Raw genomic sequence first — 22,994 nt, forward strand, 5'->3', positions numbered from 1 at the left:
CCCTTAGCTTAGCCCAGCCCCCCAGCCTATTCCCTTTAGCCCTTGCCCACAGTGTGATTGCTGCTCTGTGGATCCCAAGGAGTTCACCCATCCCAGAACTTACCACCCCTCCGTCAGCCAATTCCCAGCAGAAAAGCCAAACAGGGTGATGGCAAGTGGGGGAAAGACCAGTACTCTAGCAGTGGATAGCCCAAACTGGAGGCAGTGGGCAGACAGAAGGGGAACTCATTTGGACCTCAACGTGATTTGAAATAAGCCAAAATGGGTGATGGAGAGTCAACAATTACCTGCACCCCAGCCAGCAGCTGCAAGGGTCTGGCACCTTCACAATCCCATAGTCTCTTGCAGCAACAAACCATTTGACCCACCACTGCTGGGGCAGTATCCCCTGCCTGGTGCCCTTCCCTGTTACCCTAGTAGAGAGCCCTGCCCAGTCTTTCAGCTTCTGATCCACTTCACCCCACCAAGACTCACAAGTCTCCTCCGAGCTTGTTGAAGGCGCAGGCCAAGGCCACCACCTGGTCAGTGGCCCGGCTGATGACAGGAACGCAGAGCATCGCCTGCAGCTCACAGCCCAACATGCTTTGCAGCTGTTGCACATCCTCCTGCAAAGGGGGAGGTGTGTCAAGGCAGGGAAGGAGGGAGGGACCATGCTTCCTTCCCCTAGCCCTCCACCACACTCTGCAACAGGCAGTTCTAAGGGACCTCTGTGAGATGGGAAACCCTAGGACATGGGTATGGGTTGGGAGAAGGTCCCTGGGGCTTGTTTCCCCCATTCCCAGGCTGCCTTGTCCCAGAGACCCTGTCCCTTTGCCTCGTCCCCTGGTCCAGCCAGGCCATGGCTTACCGAGGTGAGATCCTTCAGCTGGATAGATTTCTTATCTTCCACCACCTGGCCCAGGCGTCCTGTCGTCAACTGGAGAGTGAAGAGAGGCTGAGCCAGGGCCTAGTTCTCTCTAAGGTCAGGTGACCTCAGACTCAACCCCCCTCCCAAGTCTGGAAGTTTCCAGACCTTCCAGACACCTTCTTCAGTAAGTCCAAATGGTGGGTAGAGTCAACACTGGGGGGCGGGGGTGGAGGGTGGGGTGGGGTGAGGGTCTGCTCTTGACTAGAATCCCCTTTGGATGACTTTAGGGTCTAACCTAATTAGGAGAGAGAAAAGCAAACCCCAAGGATTCTCATTGATCTCAAAGATCCTGAGAGAGCCAAATCCAGAAATGTTCCAACAGAAGTGAACTGGCCCCAAGTAAGCCTTTCTATAGATTGTAAGAGAGCTCTCCTAATGGATCCTGTTCATGAAAGATCGTGACCTCTTATAACATTTCTTAATAGATCCCAAGATCCAGATAATTCCATCAGATTCCAAGAGATTCTAGTAGAGACCCCAGTCTCTCTGGGCAGATCTCTGGAGTGTGTAGCTGGCCTTAACTGCTCCCACAGAATCCAATACAGAGGACGGTGGCGAGACTCACCGGAAAGCTGGTTTCTTCCTCCAGCACTTTATCTCCGATTACCTAAGCGGCAGAGCGGGGGTGGGGGTGGGGGCAGTTAAAGGGTGGGCAAGGCTGTTCCCCTCGGCGACCTGAGCCCCCCGCCCAGCCCCATAGTGGACCTGGGCCCTCACCTTGCAGGAAAGCTGGAGATTATCCTCGGACACCAGCAGGAGGCAGCAGCGGGATGCCTGGGTCTCCTGCTGCAGCTGAAATGCAGGGACCGAGAGGGGCTGACGGCGGATCTAGGGCCACCCCCACTCCCCAGCTCTCGCCTCTCTGAGGCTCCTCAGGTAGAAGGAGGAGAGAGGAGGGGCAGGGCGTCGGAATCTGAACTGAGAAGGAGGGCTCACTGGGACCTAGGTCCCTGGAGGATCACAGGGGGAGAGGCACGGGCACTCACGTATTGGAGGACTTTGAGCTGGAGGGACGAGGCATCCAGGTCGTAGAGTTCCCCTGCAGTGGCGACGCGCCGGTCAGAGAGAAGGCTCGCAGACTTCCCCAGAGGTGCTCCACCTGCCCGCCCAGCCCATGGACCTCCCTTCCAATTGCCACCTGGCTCCCCAACCCAGACCGCACCACCTCCAAGAGGCCCCTCCCTTCCAGGTTAGACCCGCTGGGCGGGGTCCTTACCGCACAGCTGCAGGATCTTTTGGTCCTGGTCGGTGTGAGCCACACCGCCCTTCTGGTCTCCCGCCACCCCCGCCGGGGGGTTCCGGACTGCTGCCGAGGCGGCGCCAGGCCCCCGGGGCTGCAGAGCCTGCACCCTTCGCAGGGCCACCAGAGCCTGGGACGAGCAGGGCGGTCAGCGAGTCATTCGTCCCACCTTCACCGCACACACCGCGTCGGGACCCTCGCCCTTGTTCAAACCGTTCTCCGTCGCGGGGAGCCCACCATCCCCATCCTGGTCCCAAACAACGCAGCCCTCAGCGCTCCACCCCGCCTGTGGGCTCCCACTGCCCCAGGAGCATCCTTCCGCCCTTGAACAGCTGAGTACAGGGTTGTCTCCCCCGCCTGCCCCCAGGCTCTTACAAGACAGGGCAGGGTCAGATTTCTCAGTGTCTCTAGCACTCACGGGAGTAAAATCCCAGGAAAGAGCCTCATTATCGTGAAGGGCATGGTCTTTCCTAAGTATTGACAAGGTGTTTGTGTTGCCTCATCTCACCGGTACCATAAGCAGGTCAGTGCTATCCTTATCCTCATTTTCAGATGTGAAACTGAGGTTCAGAGAGGTTAAGTGACTTGCTCAAGGTCATACAGCCCAAAGATGCTGCACTGCTTGTCCAGCTCCCTGGCCAGATCATCTCCCCACCGGCTATGATGAGGGCCTTCAGCAGCCCCCATCCTACCTCAGCCCTACCCTCACTCACATGCTTCTCCACGGCTTGCAGGCTCCACTCTTCACTGTCACTCAGCTGGCCACAATGCACCTGGAGGAATATGAGAGGGGGACCAGCTATGACCTCCCCTAGCCTCCTGTCTCTGCCAGAGTGCCCTCCTCATGCCCAGCACACGCTTGTCCCCACCAACACATACACACTCCAGTCTGTGGGCTTCAGTGAGAAGCCCATCCTTCTGACCAAGCAGATAGCTCCTCCTTCCTCCAGGAAGCCTTCTGGGCCTAACCCAAAGAAATAGAACCTTTCTGATCCCTGCCTTTTCAGTCACTGTCCCATCAACAACACTGTCCAGGTGTTTAGTGAGGAAGGGAGTTACCCTGGACCCTCTTTCATCTCTCAGCCCATAGAAACCTTAAGCCCTGATTATGGAATCAGTGGTATTAGTCTCAGCCTCCAGCTCCACCTTTTCTGAGTTGGGGTTTGAGCCACCCCAAAGTCTGGAGCAAGGGAAGAGGTTCAACATTTAAGATGCACCTGCTGTGCCTAAAGAACTTGAGAGGAAGATGGGTGAATGAATGAAAGAAAGGAGAAAGAAAGTGCTTGCCTTCCATGTGATTCTCTCACTAGCCCACAAGGCAAGCTTCTACCCTGCATATAAAGCAAGGCCCAGAAAGGTGGAATTGCCTTGGCCAAGGTTACACAGCAGGAAGTGGCAGAGTTGGGACAGCACCACCTACTCCCTCCCCTCCTTTGCCTATACCTTCCCCTCTTTGGATCCACTCTCACCCCTCCCATCCCCCAACCTCCACCATCCCATCCCTCTCCAACTTCCCTGTGTCAGTCACCAGGAATATCCTCAGCCCATCTTATCTCTGTGAAGGCCCTTCCCCCTACCCCTGCTTGGGCAGTTTGTAAGAAAAATGAGAGAGAGACAGAGAGAGAGAGAGAGAGAGACAGAGAGAGAGAGGTGGTAGTCTGGGGTCCCATTGCAGGCCCTGCCAGCCAGGCTCCCCACCTTGTCACCAGCTTCCTGCGCTGACTCAGGGCAGCTCACCACCTGCAGGGCTCCCCACAGTGCCTGCATGGGGTCCCTCCTTCATCCTCAGCTCCCCACTCAGCAGCCCCTGCCCGCCTCTGCTCTAGGTACCCTGCCTGGAGCAGATGGAGAGGAGGAGCCCAGCAGGTTCTCAGAAGGCTCACAGTCTGGCAGGGCAGGGTGGAGTGGGGGATACAATTGGAGGGGTGCAGAACCTCATACCTGAGGAAGTAGGAGAGGGCAGACTGTGGGTGAGAACCGAAGGCTTGTGGGAACTCAGAAGGGGAGAGCATCTGGGAGGCTTCCAGAACTGGCACTGAAGTATGAGGAGGAAATGTGGGGCCTAAAGAGGGGGGGACACTGCAGGCAGGGGCTGTCCTGGCAGTCCTGGCTGGTAGGTGGCCTAGGGATATGAGGACCAGGGCCGGGGTGGGGTCCATGGTGCCGCAGGGGGAAGAGTCTTGAATGCAAGGCTAAGGAATTGGACTTTAGCTTAATTGTACTGGGGACCCATGGGGCAGATTTTAGCATCTGTGGACCAAAAATGGTATTGAAGGCTAAGCTCTGGATGAAGCGCCATCTATGACTCCCATAGGACAGGGAGCTGAAAGAGACTGAGGGCATGATTCATTTGTGTATGCTTACATAAACATGTTGGTATTTTACTGTGCTATCCTTTTTGTCCTTCTGCCTTGACCCATTTCTCAGGAAAAGGGAAGACTGGGACCACCCCCCCCCCGGCCACCGCAGGGCTGTGGGCACAACTAGTTCCTGGGTTGGCAATACAGCCTGGTGCCAGTACAGAGCTGGTAGACTGAAGGAGAGCTTCAAAAGGGCTGGAGAAAAGGAAGGAATCGCAGAGCCCACCCCCACCCACTGGACCCCACCCGCCCAGCACACGCTCCTGGGCTGCCTCAGCCCATCCCCACCCAGCATGTGCACAAGCGCACATACACAGTCTCATGAAAACCCTCCGCACTGCCCATACACTCGCTTTGCCATGGAGATACTCAGGCGTGTGTGCACACATGCGCACACAGAGTACAGTCCCAGACTCAAAGACATCCGCACACGCACACTCACAGAATCTACACCATCCATACGTGCACATGCGCACCTGTACACAGGATACTTGGGTCCACACACCCAAGAGCCACGCACACACTTCTGGCCCCCCACTTGCAAACACACAATCACCAACATCCACACGTGGCTTTCTGCTCACCAACAGGAACACACACTTGCAAGCTACTCTTTCTTGTTAGTTAGGGAATGTGTCTGGGGTCCGGCGGAACACTCAGGGGTGGGCACTGGGGCTGTGGAGAGGGTTGAGAGCCCAGCACAGCCCCTATAACCCTCACCCACATGAAGTTCAACATGGCTAACTGAACGAACACCTCATCCTCACGTAAGGAGCTGGTGTGACTGGCACAGCTGAAGAGAAGAATGGGCATAAATCACGCATCAAATGCTAGAGACCAGGGGCCGCCCACTCCTGGGACTTATTATCCCAGAACTGAAAAATAGAGCTAAAGACTCTTTCCACACGAAGAATCTGCAATCAAAGCACCTTGAACTACAGGGTGCAGAGGCCCAGCACTCAGCCAGGCAGCCCGGCACCTGGCTGGCATATTCCTCAGAGAGCCCTCCATTGACCGTTTCTCCATCAGGCTCCAATATTGCAGGGCTCCCTGTTTCCTTGCTAGCATTCACCATCATTTCTAATTCTATCCTTATTTCACTCACTTGTTTGAGGTCTGTCTCCCAACCCCTCCAGACGGTACGGTCTGTGAAAGCAGGGGTCAGTCACTGCTGTTTGCAGCACCTATAGCACACAATGCCTGGCGGTGCTCAAGAAATATGTCTTCCATTGATGGATGGATGGATGGATGGATGGGTGGATGGAAGGACAGCTGGAAGGACGGGTAAATGGATACCAAGAGCAAACAAAGACTCCGAGAGGGGAATGGGGCTTGTGGAGGAAGTAGCTGGTGAGTCAGCCCTCCCAAAATATCTGCCTTGTGGCACTCCTTTTACCCTTTGTACCCTCTGCCCTGAGGATCTGGTAGCAGTTAGGAGGGCTGTGGCTGCCTGGGCTGCCTCTCGAAGGACGTGAGATCCACATCAGATGTGTATGTGTCGGGGAGAGGGGTGTCCTGGGGAAGTTCATTTCTACCTGAGTCGGAAGGCACAGGCTTGGAGTAGAGGCGGACTGTGAATAATCTAAACACCTGTCAAGAGCTCCTAAAAAAACCACAAACTCTTCACTGCCCAGGGTATTTGAGGAGGTGGGCAGACAGTTGTCAGGAACTCCTCCTAACAGCCAAAGCCCCAGGTAACATCTTGCTCAACAGCACACATTCCACACCTCAGCCTCACCTGGATCAAGCTCTTTTTCCAACCACCCTGCTCCCCACCCTGCCTCGGCTCACGCTGTTCCCTCCTCTTAGAATACCCTTTCTAGTCTGCCTGTCAGCCTCCCCCCTACTCCCCAAAGCCCCACTCAAATGCTGCGTCCACCACGAGGCACCCCTTGTTGCCCCAGCCTCTGCCACTGGAGCACCTGCTGGCAGCATTTATTCCATTTGGCCAGTTGTAGCCTGAGGCTGTACCTGCCTTCCCCCAGACTGAGCTTCTAGAAAGCAGAAATGGGTCTCACTCCTCTTTCTGCCACCCTCCCTACACCCAGCTGGGATACCTAGAGCAGGGTTTTTGCTAGGGTGAATTAAATTTAATGTGGCCCCTCTGCCTCCCCAGCACACAACACACACATACACACTGGCCTTCCCCCTCCCCCCCCAGGAGAAAGCAGAAGCCTGGACTCCCAGCTCAACCTGAGCCAAGGTGAGCAGCGGTCATGGCAGCCATCCTCCTGCCCGCAAGATGAGCAAACTCCAAATGTCCTCCTCTTGCTGGAGTTGCTGCCCTTCTGACCCAGCCCCTCCATAGGAAATCCTTCTCAGGCACCCCCAGACTCTTCTCCCTCCGCAGAAGTGGGGAACCGAATTACCACCACCTCCCGCTGCCCACCTCTGCACATTGCCCCTGGCCCTGGTCCTCTTCCAAGCCACCAGCTCTGGCACAGATTGGGACCAAAAGAGGGAGGGAAGCCGTGCTGAGAACTCTGTGCCAACAGCAGATCCATCCCCTGCGGGAACAGAAGCTGGGGGTGGGGGAGCAGCTTGCCGGAGAAACCGGAGAAACCGGAGAAACCGAGGGGCCGGCAGCTCCCTCAGTCAGGCAGATGGGGCTTCTAGGAGACCAAGCCAAGCACTCCTTCCTTCCTCTCCTCTCCTGCCCCCCACCGCGGCCGCCCCCCCACTCCCACCACCCTCCCCCGCCAGCAGCTCAGGAAAGGTCAGGCGCCTCAGAAACCTTTAATTCCATTTTAATGAGCTCTGGAGGAGTCCCACGGGCTCAGGAGGACCCACTCTTCATCTGCCCACGCCCCTTAGTCTGTGCCTTATTGAGGTGGTGCGGTGGAAGCGGACCCCCAATAGTGGCGATATGGGGGCGCTAACCCTCGGTTTCTAGGACAGGACAATGATTTTGAATGCCCACCTCCCGTATGGGAGAGCAGGAAAGAGAGGCTGAACCAGCTCCACCAGGCTCAGCCAAACCCTGCCTGTGGAGCAGAAACCCGATGAGCTCCGCCAGGGGGCAGCAGAGGGCAGGGGGCGTCTCGGCCTGGGTTCTCTGCCTGACTGCACCCCCCCAACCCCGCTCCCCTGCCCAGGCCTGGCATCCCCACTTCCCACAAAAGCCCCTTTCCCCTCCATCTCCCTCTCCAGGAAGACCGCCCTGGTCAGCCATGGGGCTGGATGCCTTCCCAGGCAGCCCCTCCGGGTGGGCCTCCCCCCCTCTTGCTCCTGAGTTCTGGCCACCGGAATCTGACTGAACTTCTCATACTATCTCTACTTGTCAGGGCCATGTCCATCCATCATTCCTCAGTGTCTTCCAGGCCCTCTGTGGACAAAGCTCTTGGCCCCCAACCCAGCTGGGAGGATGCCAAAGAGGAAGTAAGGTCAGGGTTGCACCAACAGCTCCATGGGGCTGAGAAGTGCAAAAGGGACTTGTACATGTCTCTGGAAGTTGCTGACTGGGCCAGTGACTGAGTCCTGCCCATTCAAGGTAGGGCAGAGTGCTGGGGTGTGGGAGAAGCCAGACTCCTCCTAGACCCCATTTCCTCAACCCCAGCCCGGCTTGCTGTAACACACACACACACACACACACACACACACACACACACACTCACACACACCCTAGACAGGCTCCATCCGCTATCCCTCCCTTGGTCTCCACTCCCCCATCCCACCCCACACTGTTCTTACCAAGATGACGGCTGCCACAGCCCCAGCCTCCTTGTCCACCAGCGGCATGACCAGCACTGAGGGGGAGAGGGCAATGAGGTGGTCCTGTGGGGCCAATGAGGCTCAGAGATATGGAGCCAAGCCCCAGGGTGGGGGAGACAAAGACACAGACAGAGAGGCCGGGACAGAGACACAGAAAGACCCAGAGACCCAGAGAGATGGGGGGTCCTGAGGCGGCAACAGAACAACCACAGCAATGTCCCCTGCATGGAAGGAAGCCCCCTCATGTTACAACTCTCCTGTGACCACCCCCAGCAACCCTGAGAGAGCAGGAGGCAGGTAAGGCTGAGCACCCCTATTTTACAGATTGGGAAACTGAGGTCCAGAAAGGGGAAGTGACTTGCCCAAGATCACACAGCAAGTCAGGTCTCCTGACTCCCAGTCTTGTGCACTTTCCACATCGAGACAGAGGACACAGACCTAGAGAGACTGAGACACGAGGCAGAGAGACATGGCGGACAGGGGGTGTGGAGAGGAAGAGAAAGAAAAATAGAGACAGTGACAGAGAAAGCATGACAACAACACAGCCCATCTAGCATGAGACACAAGCACGTGACCACCGCGGCCACTGGCCACTGAGCCCTAGTATGTGCCCGGCCTTTAACATGCGTTATCTCATTTGCTCCTCCTCAAAACACCCCCTCAAGGTAGGTTCTCTCATCCCCATTTTATAGATCAGAAAATCGAGGCTCAGAGAAGTTAGTAGCACAATAGAGAGAGAATTAGATGAGGGGATTGCTGAAGACACAGAGCAAGAGGAAGAAGGAGACAGAGAGATGAAGACAGGGATAGAAGACAGATGGGATCTGGGGAGCAGGGGCACGGTCCCTCCCTGCCCCTGCCCAGTTCCCAGTCCTTACCTTGGGTATCAGGAGCCAGTGGGGCCATCAGTCTGGCCAACGGCTTCCCCGGCAGGTCCGAGGGGCCCAGTCCATTGCAGCCCAACCGCTTCCGGGAGATCACAGCCTCTCTGAAAAGAGGATGTGATCCCACCTCTCAGTCCATGGATCAAAAAGGTGCAGGCCCCAACCTGGGGGCACACAGCAGGCTGGACTCTGCACATCTGCAAGGATCTAGACAAGCTGACCGGCCATAGGGGAAGAGACAGGAACCCTGACCTGTCATGTGGAAGAGGCAGGCAGCCACAGTCTGGCCTCTGGTGCCTCTTTGCTGGTGGGTATGCGAAAGTACCCTGGGGCCCCGTGCAGGTCCCCCAGGGCAAGTAAAGCAAGGGCTCAGAGCTTTACTTTAAAAGGTTGCCTCTTTTAAATCCTGCTGTGGCCACTACTTAACCTTGGGCAAGGGGCCTACCTCTCTGAGCCTCCCAGAGAGAAAGAGTGTGGAGAAGAGGAGAACCCTAACCAGCTCAATCCTCAGGAAAGCCATTCTACACACCTGAAACTAGTGTTACACTGCATGTCAACCATACTTTAATTAAAAGAAGCGGGGGGAAAACATTCTAGAGCAACTTTCAGCGCTAAGCACAGGAGGGAGGACTCCAGAGGTAATTGTCGTAACTAAAGTACCCTCCATTCCCTATGTGCCATGCACCATCCAAGCAACTCATAGAGATTGACTCAGAATTCCCAACAATCCTATGAATTAAATATTATCATCATTTCCATTTTCAGGCAGAGACACTAAGGCACTGGGAGTTAGGAACCTATCCAAGATCCCATGGTTAATAAGTGGTAGAGTCAGGATTTGAACCCAGGCAATTGGCACCAGAGCCCATACTCCTAACTGGCTGGTGTGTTTGAACCTTCCTAAAGACCTGAGGGGATGTGAGTTTCCAACGGGATTCGTATGAATGGGTGTAGGTGTGATGGAGGGGCAGCGGGTGGGGGTAGGTGATGTAGGAAGAATGAGTCTCTCTCTGCCCTCACTACACATACCACCCTACCCCCCCCCAACCCGCCTCTAGCTCTTCCTGCTGAATTAAATGCCTGATTTTTCACCAACTGTCACTCCGATGATTAATTGTCCTGGGTTCCTCATCCCTCACGCTGCCTCCACTTAATTGTGTTTGTAGGAACTGCCTGGCCTGAAGAGAAGCGAAGCCTTGGGGGGCTGGGACTCCAGTGTGTGCATGTGGGGTCACTAAGGGGAGCCAAGCAAAGGCCAGATGAGGAAAAGAGAGGAGGTGGCCTACAAGCCTCCTGATTAGGAGGTCACGGCCTCTAGAGAAATTGAGGACTAAGAGGTTGAGCTTCTTGGTAAAGTTCACGCCACATTCTGAACTGGATCCATTCACTCCTGGCCTCTTGGTTCAAAATCTACAAGACCCAGTGGGGTGTCCCACCTTCTAGCCCTCACACGCTGGGCTATTAGGCTCCGGGAGTGCTAGGCCCCAGCTCTGCCCTGTCCAACTGTGCCAATCACCCCAGGAAGGAATAGGAATCTAGGGTGGCAGGAGGGCAATGCAGCCATGGTCCTGGAGACTAAACTGATAAAGGTGGGGTCTTCATGGAGGCAGGGGCCAGGCCACCTGGAGGCAGGTGACCCTCAGCCAAACCCCTCTTGTCGAACTCACCCAGCCACTTGGCCTTGCACTGTCTGGTTACTGGGCAACCCCAAGGTGGCGCTGGTCCATCCGTTGTTGGTCAGTAACAGCTGTAGTTTCTCATCTCTCTGACCCCTGACATCCCTCCTCCCCCAACCCTGCCCCAACCAGGGGCTGGCTGCCTTGGCTTTGCCCTCTATCCCACACCCCAGGAACCTGATGAAGCCTTTCTTCTTTTCTGCACAAAACTCCCTCCTCTGTGCTCATGGCTCCATGACTCTCCAGTCCCAACTCTATGAGCTCCAGACCCCAGATACCCAAAGTCCTCCTGGAAGCCTGCCCTGGATGTCCCGAGGTTGTCAAAAGCACCCAGTCCCAACCTGAATTTATTCTCTCCACCACCAAAAAGTGGCACAACCATCCCCCGGGTCCCTTGTGGCTTGTCCACAAACTGTCCCAGCTACCTCCCTCTTCCTCACTTCCCCCATCCAATGAGTGAATCGCTTCCCATGCATCTCTCACAACTGTTCCCCATGGAATTAGTATCAGAGAAGGCTTCCTGGAGGAGGTGATGCTGAGTTGGGTCAAGGCAGGCAGGAAGGGATGTGCAAGCAGATGGAACTGCATGTGTAGAGGCTCAGAGGAGAGAAAGAACATGTGTCTGCCGGATGGCCCAACTGCAAGAAGATTAGTGTGTCTGGACGGCTTGGAGCGAGGCTGGAGAGAGCCCTGAGGCGCTGGGCATGATCCTGAGGGCAGTGGGAGCACCAGGAGGGACTTGAGTTGGGGAAAGTAAAGGTCAGGTTTGCTTTCAGGCGCATCAGTTTAGCTGCTGGGCAAAACTCTCACTACAGAGGGAGAATCTGAGAGACTGGAAACCTCTTGTAAGGGAGGGCCTCTGGTCTCAGTGGTCCCTGGTCAGCAGAGGAGAGGCGGGGCTTGGGCAGATCAACCTTGACTGAGCCCACATCTCTCACTGAACACTGGGGCCTCCCGGGGGGTTAAACCCTCAGAAATCCTTAACCTTGGCACCTTGCTGTGCAACCTGCCTTCCCTGGCCTGGCCACATCCCACAGTCCCAGGCAGGTCTGTGCCGGGCAATGCTCACCTCAGCCCACCCCCCATTCAAGCCCTTTTCCTCTGCTGCACCCTTCTCAGAACTGTTGTCCCCCTGGAAGTTTTAAAGACACCCACAGACTGGAAGGGGAAAGGGAGGGCCCAGGCTGAGTCTCCTCCACCTAGATGAGGGTGGGTGTTTGTCTACCCTCACACCCCAACGGCTCCTCCCTCAATTTAGGACCCTCTGCCCTGCCTCATCTCCCCTCCTGATGACTCCAGCCTCCTACCTCCACCTGCCAGGCTGATGGTGGGGGTGAGGGGACTCCACGCCAGGGGCCAGCTGTACAGGTTGAAGGCTAATGACTCAGCCCTGGTGCCTGGGTGGTCATGGCTGTCCCAGTGACGATAAAGACAGATGGGCACAGAGTGAGGAGAGGAACGGGCGTGTACTTTATGACGGTTCTGTTCCTTTAACAATTATTTGTTTAGTGGCAAGAGTGGAGAAAAAGGCTCTCTGTTGGTAGGGTCAATGGCCTGGAAAGAGCTGAGTGCCCAGGCCCCCTCCTCCTCCTCTGAGCCCCTTCTTTGGTGAGGTCCCATCCCCTTTACTGAGCACCCCCCCCCCCCACCTCCTAGGGCCTCAATCTCTCTCTGACCTTTCATCTCTCTAGGGGACAAATTATGATTCAGCCCAGAACCTGGACCCTCCCCTCCCCTTCCCTCTCCCAGAATGTGAGATTCCGGAGATGGGAAGAGACTATTTCCTGTGTCCTTTGAGACAAATCAGAGGAACACAGATTCTGCGGTAAAAGAGGACCAGGTCAGCTCTGAGGAAGGAATGTGTCAAGGTTGGGCCCTGGGACCCCCAAATGGTAGCAGAGGGAGACAAGCAGCTGGGGCGGGTGTGGGTGGTGTCCCCGTGGCAGCTGAAAGGCCCCAGACTCTGCCACACTCAGCATTGGGTCACGAGAGGCTTCAAGATGGCAGGAGACACAATAAGAAGGGGAAGGTGGCAGGGCTGGGGACTGAAATAGGCTGGGAGACTGAGGGGCCTCCAACAAGAGAGAGACGAAGACTTCCAGGAGGTTCTCCCCTCCAGTTCTTGGAATTCAGAGCTGGACCAGCCCTCAGACATTGTAGTGTCTTACTGTCTCCCAGGAGTGGACGGGGCCCAGCGCGATCTCAGGACACCCCCCCGGATCCCAGGTCTCCTGACTCCCAGCCCGTGTTTCTTCTTGTGGAAAGACCCATCCCTGAGGGAGGCTGTCATGGCCAGACACCTTTTCTGGAAATTGGATCTTCCTTAGTGTCAGGGAACTATGGAGCGGGCCTCCTAGAGCGCCTCCAGCTGGGCTGTGGGAGATTAGGGAAATGTGGCCCGTTGAGATGGAGCCACACAGGGAAGGGCTTTGCTAGGGACAAGAGGGCATGAGCCAGCACGAGGGGGGCAGGGAACCCAAAACACTTGGTGAGGATGAAACTGGGCACCTGCGAGCCCACAGGGGTAAGGGGGCAGTGGCAGGAGGGGCCTCCCCATTGTCCCTTGGATGTCTCCCCTGCCTCCCTCATACTTCCCTGAGCCCGTCCTCTGCCCCTTACCCCCGGGTCCTTATCTGTCTTTATGACCCGACTCTATTCACACCTGCTGCTGTTTGCCAGCCCTGCCAGCCCTCCAGGGTTTCCTGGAGCAGGGCCCCCTCCACTGGGCATCTGCCTCAGCCTCAGCCTGAGGCAGGTGCCCAGTGTGCTGCTGGGGCCAGAACTGCAAAGGTCACCATTGGAAGGACTCTGTACCAAGCCCCATCCATTTTATAGAAAAAGACTGAATGAAGCAAGAAGGGAAGTAATTTTCTCAAGGTCACCCAGATGGGGAAATTGAGACTTGGGGGTGGAGGGCAGCCAGCAACCACTGAGCTCTGACTGTGTACAGGGAACTGTGTATCCATTACTTCATGACACCAAAAGACAGGTCCTACTGTTATCTCTGTTTTAGGGATAAGAAAACAGGCTTGGAAGTGGACACAGGGAGGCAGCAATGGGGCCAGGGTAGGATCCAGGCCTATCTGACTCCCATTCCAGTGTTCTTCCCTCTTCCACATACCGAGCTAGGTCTTAGCCCTTGTCTAGGGGGTGGGCTCAACACCAGACACGGAGAGGGCAAGCATAGCACAGATTTCAGAAGACGGGACTGACCTCAACCTTCACCCCCTATCCTTACCAGATTGAAGGAGTTTTGATCTCTGTGTCCCCTGGGATGTGTACTGCCTCACCCCTCTTGCCCCTTACCAGCCTCTCCTCCTCTGACTTCTCTGATTTCTGAGCCCTGTCTCCCAGCAGGCACTCACCTCCCCATCTCCACTGAACTCTGGGCCAATTGCATTGGAACATTCACTTTTTAAAAAAAATTTTTTTTAATGTTTATTTATATCTGAGACAGAGAGAGAGAGAGAGAGAGAGAGAGAGAGAGAGAGAGAGAGAGCATGAGTGGGGGAGGGGCAGAGAGAGAGGGAGACACAGAATCCAAAGCAGGCTCCAGGCTCTGAGCTGTCAGCACAGAGCCCGACATGGGGCTCGAACCCACAAACTGTGAGATCGCGACCTGAGCTGGAGTCGGTGGCTCAACCGACTGAGCCACCCAGGCGCCTCAAGGAACATTCACTTTTAATTGCCTTTTATTTCTTTTTCTTCTTCCCTTCCCCTTCCCCTTCCCCTCCCCTTTCCCCTCCCCTCCCCCCATGCTCTCCCCTCCCCTCCCCTCTCCTCTCCTCTCCTTTTTCCTTTCCTCTCCTCTCCTCTCCTCTCCTCTCCTTTCCTTTCCCTCTCCCCATCCCCTCCCCTCCCATTCCCTTCTCTTTCCTTCTTGTTACTTTTTCCAAAAGCTTTACTGAGTCTGAAGTGGTTGTGGGGGCAGGGGGTCAGGGGATACTGAAAGAGCTGCTGATGCAAAAGATCTGAGACCCCTCCAAGATGCCTGGACCAAAGTCACCCCATCCACCCCCCTCACAGCAGAAAACCTAAGGGGAGCATTTGCAGGCTCAGAAGGGGCGGAGTAAACCCATCATGCTCCCCTCCTGCTTTCTGAGCCCATGATCCTGCAACCCTCTCCCAGGAAGGCCTTCCTGGGCCACTTTGAGGAAACTTCTTGGACGGAGCAAGCTCATATGAAGCAAAGTTCTTAGCAGTAGGTGTGCTGGCTCAGAGGAGAAAGGGGGTTATTACAGCATTCTTTTTCCTTAAGATTCCAAAGACCTTCCAGCCCTATTTTACAGTCTTACAGAAGGGACTGCAGAAGCCAGAGAAGGCATGGCCGGCTTGGTTCACAGAGTCCTTGAAGGGAGTTGTCAGGAGATAACTGAAGGGGACAGTGTCACTCACCGCCCACGCCATGGGGGAGCCAAATGGGAGAACCGGAGGTGGGAAAGCTCTTGGGTTGTTGGAGAGGCACCGGCCCCTTCCATGGGGAAGGGCTAGAGAGAGGCCAGCATCCAGGAATCCAGGGTCCCAAGTACCAGGAGGAGCCTCAAAACCACCCACATCCCTAGCCTCAGGAACCTCTGGCATCCCTAAACAGCAATTCTTTCCATGGCTTCTGTGAAAGGAGAGCGTCTCGCCAGTCTCAGCTACCACCTGAAAAAGCCACATTGCTGGACTGCTTGGCCTGTTGGAAAAGCCCTCCCCTTCTAGTAACACCCTCACTGGTGCCCACTGGGCCCTCAGCTCCCGGCCTAGTGCTCCCTGGGCCCATGATGGCCCTGCGGTGCTTACGAGGCAGTGACCATGTCCTCCGTGGCCTGCCTTCCTCTGGACCAGCACTCTTGCCTGTCAACACTTTCTCATCTGACAAGCTCCACTTCCCCTCGCTGTCTCCCAAATGGCCAGGAGCCAGGAGACGGTGTCCCAGGCCTGCCTCTGTCTCACACCAGGTATGTGGCCTTGGACACGTCTCACGATGTTTGCCCATCTGGAAGATAAGGAGGCTGAATTCAATAGGCTCAGAGGTATCAGGGGACCACAGAGCACTGAGCCCGATGTTCCTAAAGTCAGCGATTCCAACATTCTATCATAACAAAAGTAAAACCAGACCTTTAGCATTTCTTATGGATTCAGTTTTAAGTGCTGTGTTAAGCTCATTTAATTCACCCCCAACAACCCCATGAGATAAGTACTATTATTATTGCCATTTACAAACAAGAAAACGGAGGCACAGAGAGGTTGAGTACCTTGCCCTAGGCTATACAGCTAGTAAAAGGGAACTGGGATTTGAACCCAGGCAGTCAGGCTCAGAACCCACAGCAGGACACTGTCTCTGATCTCCTTCTCCCTGCTCTCACATACCGGGTTGACACCATGTGCTCCCGCAGGTCCAGCATTCTGTGATTCTGTGAGAACTTCCCAGGCAGTTCTCAGAGCCTGCTGGGTTCTAACTGATAAACTGCAGCCCTGACCTTCTGAGACTGGGCTCTGAGGAGGCTGCAGCAATTTAGAAGAGCTCTCCAGGTTTCTAAAAGAAAACCTACCAGTTGGCCCTTTCCCTGTGCTGTCCACTGCCCCAACACGAGAAAAGACACTGCTTCTCCCCTCTGGGGGGTGTCAGTGACCCAGCCAAGGAACCCCAGCTGGCAGGGAAGCTGAGGTCAAGGTCAGGTGGGGGAGATCAGACTGGATGACTTTGGAAGGTCCCCCAGGCCTGAGATCCTTGACTGTGCTAGAGGCAGTGGGGTGCAAAATGGCTCACCGGACTTTCCCCTCCTGGGGCAGCTCATGGGGGGGGTCCTCACACACCAGCCGGGACTCCCCATCCAGAAGGTAGGTGTAGACAGTCTCCTAGGACAGAAGGCACTCATGAGACCCTATATAGAGCCCTCCCAGCAGCCCTGTCCCAGCCCAGACATGGATCTGAGTGACAAGGTCACAGACCCTCTAGGAGTGGGATCAAGCATCTGTTTGTTTTTACTCCCCAGGTGATTCTAACATGTAGCCATGGTGGAAAAAGTCCCTTATGAACTTACACCTCGCCCTCTCCTCTTGGAGGGGGTTCTCTGGGCAGGCAGTGACCTGTGACCCTGCAGGCTTTCCTTGTCTATCACCCCAAATCCAAAGTGCTGGGGAAAGAGTCTGAAGGACTGAAGGTGCAGACAAATCTCACCCACCACCCACCTCAGTTTGCTGGGACTCTAGCCTCAGCAAACAACTGAGTGGTCTACGCAGGGCTAAATGCCAAGAGGGGCTCAGAACACCCTGGAAGAGTCCCTCCTACCTCAGAGACACAAGTAATTCTACAAGAAACCACACACTGTGACTCAAGCCAGAAGGACTTCCCGGAGGAAGTGACCTTACATCTGTAACTACAGTAAAAATGAAACACATTCTGGGAGTCGGTGAGGCACAAAGAGTGGCTTCTGGGCCAAGTAGCAGGCAGGCAGTGTAAAGAGCACAGAGCATTTATGGAACTGACAGGGGAGGCAGGGGACACAGGAGGTTGTCTTAGGGTCAGCAGGGCCTATAAACATTTGGAGGAGACTGCTGTGAGCCCTGAGAGAGAGGAGCAGGTGCGCATTTTGGAGTGATCACTCCCCAGAGTGAGATCAAAGCTCTCTTCGAAGCTTGTCAAGTCTTCAGCTTGTCAGTCTGCCTTCCCCAAGGGCCCAGAGCCATTTTGGCCTCGGTTGCAGGCCAGGTCTTGGCAGAAGTGGTTGCCCTCACGGCAACCCCACTGCCCCACGGGTGAAAAATCGACATCCCCTCCAAACAGGACTGGTCACCCCGAGGGATCCGTAACCAGCTCATTCAGCCCAGCCTCACTGAGCGCCCCACCGTGCACACTCTGGGTGCGGAGGGAGGGAGACCCAGAGGCTGGTGCTGTCCAGAAGACCCCGAGGGGTACCCATGCACCCAGGTAAGTATCCCGAGGGGCGCTGTTTTCTTGGTGCGGGCAGGCAGATCTCTCCTCTCTGCTGCGCTACCAGGGAGGGCTTCTGGAGGAGATGACACTGGAGCCAGGCACTGAAGGCCCACCCGTAGTAAGTGTGCCAGTAAGTGTGGAATCCCTCTCAGCTGAAGTAGCGGCCCTTCTGCCACTGTGGGTGTCCACAGTCCTGCCAGCCACTCTTGTTGTTTTTGGCTGCCCCCGCCCTCCCAGCCCCAGTTCCAGTCCTGCTTCCTGAGAACCTGAGCCAGTTCATTGGTGGTATGGGCTGGGGATGATAGGGCCTGAGAAGAGTGACAGAGGCAAGTCACAGGCCAGAACTGGAGGCCCCTCGTCCTCCAGGGTAAGGGTCTAGGCTGGGAGTTTAGGGATGGAGAAATCAGTGGGAGGGAGGCCTCTCCTCATCTATATCCAGCCTCCTTCTTGTCCTCCAATCCTTGCAGCAGCCTGGGAGGGGCCTGAGGGATTTGGCCCAAAGAGGTTAAGAGACCACCCGGCACACAGGGTCACACAGTGAGTCTTCCCGGGGCAGAGAGAGAGGTGGGTACACAAGGGGTGGGGAGCCTGGGAGGACAGATCCTCATCACTTCCGGATGTCCCTCTATCTCCCACCCCCTCACTCTCAGCCCTCTGGGTTAAAATTAGCTGAGTTTATTGGAGAGAAGGAGGGAACCATTTCAGACACATCAGCACCATCTGCATTCGGGGCTGCCTGCCACAATGGGTGCTGATGAGGGAGCCAGGTGCCAGAGGCTCTCCTCACCAAGGAGGAGTATGGAGACCCCTCCCCCAGCGCCCCACCCCTCCCTGGGGGCTGAGCAGACACCTCCATCTCCCTCCCTCCTCTGAGGACTGAGTAGACCGCCCATCTGTCCTTCCCCCCACCCCCACTCCACTCCCTGGGGGCAGACCAGACCCACCCCCTCCAGTCCCTGCCCCCATTCTCTGGGAGCAGACCAGACCTTCCATCTCACCCCATTTCCTGGGGGCAGAGCAGACCCTCCCATCTTCCCCTACTTCCTGGCAACAGGCCAGATGTCCCCTCCCCATCCCTGCCCCCACTGTCTGGGGGCAGACCGGACCTCTCACCTACCCATCTCTCCCTGGGTGCAGATCCTCCCATCTCCCCCCACTTCCTGGGGACAGGTCAGATGCTCCCCCCCATCCCTGCTCCCACTCCCTGGGGACAGACTAGACCTCTTGCCTACCCACCCCTCCCTGGGTGCAGATCACACCTCCCATCTCCCCACCCCTCCTGGGTGTGTGTTGGGGGGAGGGGAGGGACTGAGACCCTCCATGCAATTAAAGCAGGGCTGCCCAAAGTCAGGGCTTCCCTAGCTCATACAGGTCTCTTGGATGAGTTGAGGTAGACATGTCCCATTGTCCCAGGAACCTAACTGTCTGAACCACAGCTGTCTTCCAAGCCCCCAGCTTTGGAAATACAATTAATCCAGTACAGGGCATCTACACTGGCACAACCACCAGGCACCCTGCCTATGAAGATGTAGCCAGTCACCTCCTCTTACCCCTCCCAGGACAGTCTCAATGGCCACAGAGGGGCCCAGGGCAGCCTTGCAGATGCTGACCTGCTAACCTCTCCACCCCCTCCTTTCCAGATGTTTCTCCACCCCAGGCCAGATGTTGCTTCAGTCCTACCCTTCTCTGGGAGGATTTATTTTTGGGCTCAAACACACCACCCACTTCCTACCAATTTCACACTCAATAAAGCTCACTCATTAGCCCTCCTCCAGGGCTCTGAACTTCTAGAAGGTTTGAGAAGGCAGAGCAGAAGAGAGAGAATGGGGATGCTTAGGTGCCAATCCCCCTTTGTCCCTGTCATGCTGTGTGACCTTGGGTGAGGTGCCTTCCCTCTCTGGGGCTCTAGTGGTTCATCCATCAAGTAGATTCAGATATGATAGGCTTGCAGGGGTGGAGGTGGGGGTGGAGGATGTCACGTTTTGGCAGAGGCTGACTCTGGCTGGTGTCTAGAGTAGGGGAGAGGGGATTCCAAGCTGTGGGACCCAGTTGAGGCGTCTCTTCCTCCTGGAAGTCTTTAGTGCTCCTTTGGCAGGTTCAGACGGTGCTCCCCTTCCCCCCACTAGGCTGACAGCTGAGACAGTGCTGCTCCAGGTCTTCAGGGCAAGTTTACTTGTCCTACAGCCTAAGATGTGAGCAGTAGCCACTGGAGCCAGGTTGGGGAATGACTGGGGGGCAGCTCAGGAGGGGCGCAGTTCCCTTACCAAGGCACTCTGAGCCCAGACAACCAAGGGGACCAGGGCCCAAGCAGCCACCCTCCACCTGCCCCTAATCTGCAATCATCCATGGTATTGGGGCAGGTCAGAGAGAAGCCTAAAGGTTTCTAGAGGTCACCTTGTCCAGCTTCCGATCTCCAGGCAGGACACTTTAACTTCACACGACTCACTCAATAAAGCTGAGCCTCATTCTAGCACCTCTGGAATGGGATCTGGGATCAAGGAAGTTCTTCTGCATGTCTACCCTCAACCCCTCCAGCTATATATTTTAAAGCCCACTTGACTCCACTATGTTCTAGCTATTATCCTAGGAGAATCCTTTCCATTATCTGAGCCATGATCTTTCCAATGAAGTTCTAAGTCCCGTTCTGTCTCTGATATTCCAGAATTCCTATGTAAGTTCATTCTTTGGGACTTAGTTTCAGCCCTTCTCTTCCAGAATGCCCTCTCAGAACACTTACCCAAACCCTTCCCTTCCCTGCGAGAATCCTCTGGGCAGGGACCCTGCCTCTTCCTTCTCAACTCTGTGTGAGGTACACAGTAAGGAGCTGGGCAAAGATTTGGGAGGTGGGGAAAGTGTGGGGCAAGGCACCTACCACTTTGGGGAGCACAGCTGAAAGGGCCTCCTTGACAGCCCGCTGGAAGCCTGCGATGTGGATGACAGAGCCCAGGCTCAGCAAAGCATCCTGGAAGAGAGGAAAGGGCAGTGAGGGTTTTCTCCAGGCAGGCCAGGGCAGCCCCATCTGCCCAGACAGCTATGAGCACAAAGTCCCAGCTTAAACCAGAGCCCAAGTCTCTCAGACACTTAAATCCCAGGATCTCAAAATCTCAGAATCCAACAAGTCTTACGACCCTAGAGTATCCAGGTCCACTCATCTTACAGATGGGAAAAGGGGGCTCAGAGAAGGGCCAGGGGCTTAACATGCTCACAGTGAGTCAAGAGGTCAAGTTTAGATTAGCTCCCAGGCCTCTTGTCCTTTAGCCAAGGACAACTCTGGCATAGTAGGGAAAAGCACAATCTTCCATATTAAAACAAAGCAAAACAAGCAAACAAATAAAACCTCAGTTTGAATCCTGGGAGCTAGCGAGAGCCCATGGGGTGCATGAGCCCACAAGGTGAGAGAAATACAGTTGGGCCAGCCCCTGGCAAGATAGTGGGGGAAGAAGTCAGCCTTGACTGCCTCACAGCTTTCCCATCCCAGGAACAGGCCTTGTCCTTGGAGAGCCGGAACAGAAGAAAGGTCCACGCTTCTCACTCTATTAACTTGGCCAAGCCACAGGGATCAAAAAGAAAGGTAATGGAACAGGGGATCCAGGGCCAAGGCAGGCTCATGACTCATACCGTCCACTCAGCCATGCCCTCCCCACAAGCCCTTGAAGTTCCTTTCTGTGGATGGCTGGGTCTGTGTTCAAAAAGCAAAATGGTTAACTGTAGGAGGAAGGCGACATGGCTTGGCCCCCATTCATATAAAAAAGTTACGGGGTTGAGGGTCTTAGTGAACCACAAACTCAGTCTGAGCCCATAGTGTATGTGTGGCTGGTAATAAATTAAAATGCTGACACTGCAGGCCATATTAATAAAGATCTGTTATCCCAAATAGGGAAGATGACAGTTCTCCCACCTCTATTGGCTGATTAGATCATCCCCAGCGCATTGTGTCCCTCCCAAGTGAGGACAAGATGAGACTCATTCACAGGTGATCCATGTAAGGAGGGAACTAGAAACCAAGTTTTGCATGTGCCTGAGACTGGAGAGTCTGGGGATGCCCAGCCTACAGCAGAGCAGACCCATGGGTCACAATCTTTGACTCCAAATCTGTCAGGCTTTCCTGAGCAGGGGACGGGACTCCGTGGCCCCAGGGACAGCCTGGAGACCCATAGGTTTGAAAGAGGCTGGCCTTGACCCAATGGGATGAAGGACTTTTATCTACGCAGAGCCATGCTACATAGGCATCGGCCACCAGGAGACAAGGAGGAAGTAAGCTGCCTATCCCTAAGGGTGTGAAAGAATGGACGAAGTGCCCATCTTTCAGAGAGGCCACAGATGGGAGTCCTGTACCGGGGTCCAGGCTTCAGCTACAGGTTTCACCCTTGCATGTTCTTGGCTTCGGTTTTCTCCCTCATTCCCATGGCCACCCAGTCCTGTTTCCACGAATGGGCGGCAGGGGTGGACTCGCTCCCTGAATGCTCACTTGGCATTGCTGTCCCCAAACCCCAGCCTCCCTCTGATCCCTCCCACTGCTCAAGAATGAAGACACATCTTGGTCACAGAGATCCATTTCTGCTGTTGGACATCAGAAGCTGCTGATTCCAAACATTATAATCCCCAAATTGGGTTAATTGTCCTTTAACCCTTAGGCACTCCTCATCCCAGTTCACACACTCTCAGCACCACCTATACCCGGCCACACAGCCACAGATTTCCACATCTCTGCAGGAATACCCAACATGCCTTCAGATACCTCCAGGCACACACACAGGTGCAGCTACTTCCTTATGTGTTCACAGGGCCAGGACTTAGTAACAGCTGCACACACAATATACACATAAGCTGGCGTGGCCTTTCGAGGTCAATTCTGCAGACTAAAGAAGGGAGAAAGGGCTCATGTCCCAAATAATCTCCAAATTAAGTCTGCCAACCCAGGCTCCTCAGGCTGAGGCTCCCAGGGCAGGACCCCAGAAGGTGGTGCTGATTTAGGTCTGTTCCTGCCTGGAGGTGGGGGGATTAGGAGGTGGAGGGTAGTCGAGCTGAGCCCTGTGGGGCCTTGACCTCCAGTGCAGTTTGATTAAGTATATGCCATAGAAGTTAGAGAAGTGGGGCCAAGCTCTGCTATGGGGGCAGAAACTCTTCAAAGCCATAATCTCGGGACAGCTAAGTCTTCCCATTTGACAGATGAGGAAACCAAGACTCAAAGAGAAGGAATGTCCCATTGGTGGTCAGCCAGCCCATCAGGCAGCACCAGGTCCACAGCACAAGTCTCTGCCTGTCCAGCCCCAGTCTGGCTCCTGCTCTGCACC

The 22,994-nt window shown here is 55.3% G+C and overlaps 1 protein-coding gene across 3 annotated transcripts in view; it reads right to left on the minus strand.

The window, feature by feature from the left end:
- The window catches only part of PDE2A (phosphodiesterase 2A), a 94,048-nt gene that overhangs the window by 11,751 nt on the left and 59,303 nt on the right, over nucleotides 1-22,994 (minus strand). For all 3 annotated transcript variants that reach the window (XM_040489244.1, XM_040489246.1, XM_040489245.1), the window contains 11 exons: nucleotides 20,573-20,662; nucleotides 16,534-16,622; nucleotides 9,097-9,206; nucleotides 8,198-8,253; nucleotides 2,861-2,920; nucleotides 2,124-2,277; nucleotides 1,894-1,946; nucleotides 1,625-1,699; nucleotides 1,473-1,514; nucleotides 848-916; nucleotides 475-605 (listed from right to left, as the gene is read on the minus strand). In XM_040489244.1, the coding sequence (XP_040345178.1) occupies nucleotides 475-605; nucleotides 848-916; nucleotides 1,473-1,514; nucleotides 1,625-1,699; nucleotides 1,894-1,946; nucleotides 2,124-2,277; nucleotides 2,861-2,920; nucleotides 8,198-8,253; nucleotides 9,097-9,206; nucleotides 16,534-16,622; nucleotides 20,573-20,662 (929 nt within the window). The remainder of the gene's footprint in view (nucleotides 1-474; nucleotides 606-847; nucleotides 917-1,472; nucleotides 1,515-1,624; nucleotides 1,700-1,893; nucleotides 1,947-2,123; nucleotides 2,278-2,860; nucleotides 2,921-8,197; nucleotides 8,254-9,096; nucleotides 9,207-16,533; nucleotides 16,623-20,572; nucleotides 20,663-22,994) is intronic.

The sequence above is a fragment of the Herpailurus yagouaroundi genome, unplaced genomic scaffold, assembly GCF_014898765.1.
Source record: "Herpailurus yagouaroundi ecotype Mexico unplaced genomic scaffold, PumYag 180, whole genome shotgun sequence".
Classification (NCBI taxonomy): Eukaryota; Metazoa; Chordata; class Mammalia; order Carnivora; family Felidae; genus Herpailurus; species Herpailurus yagouaroundi.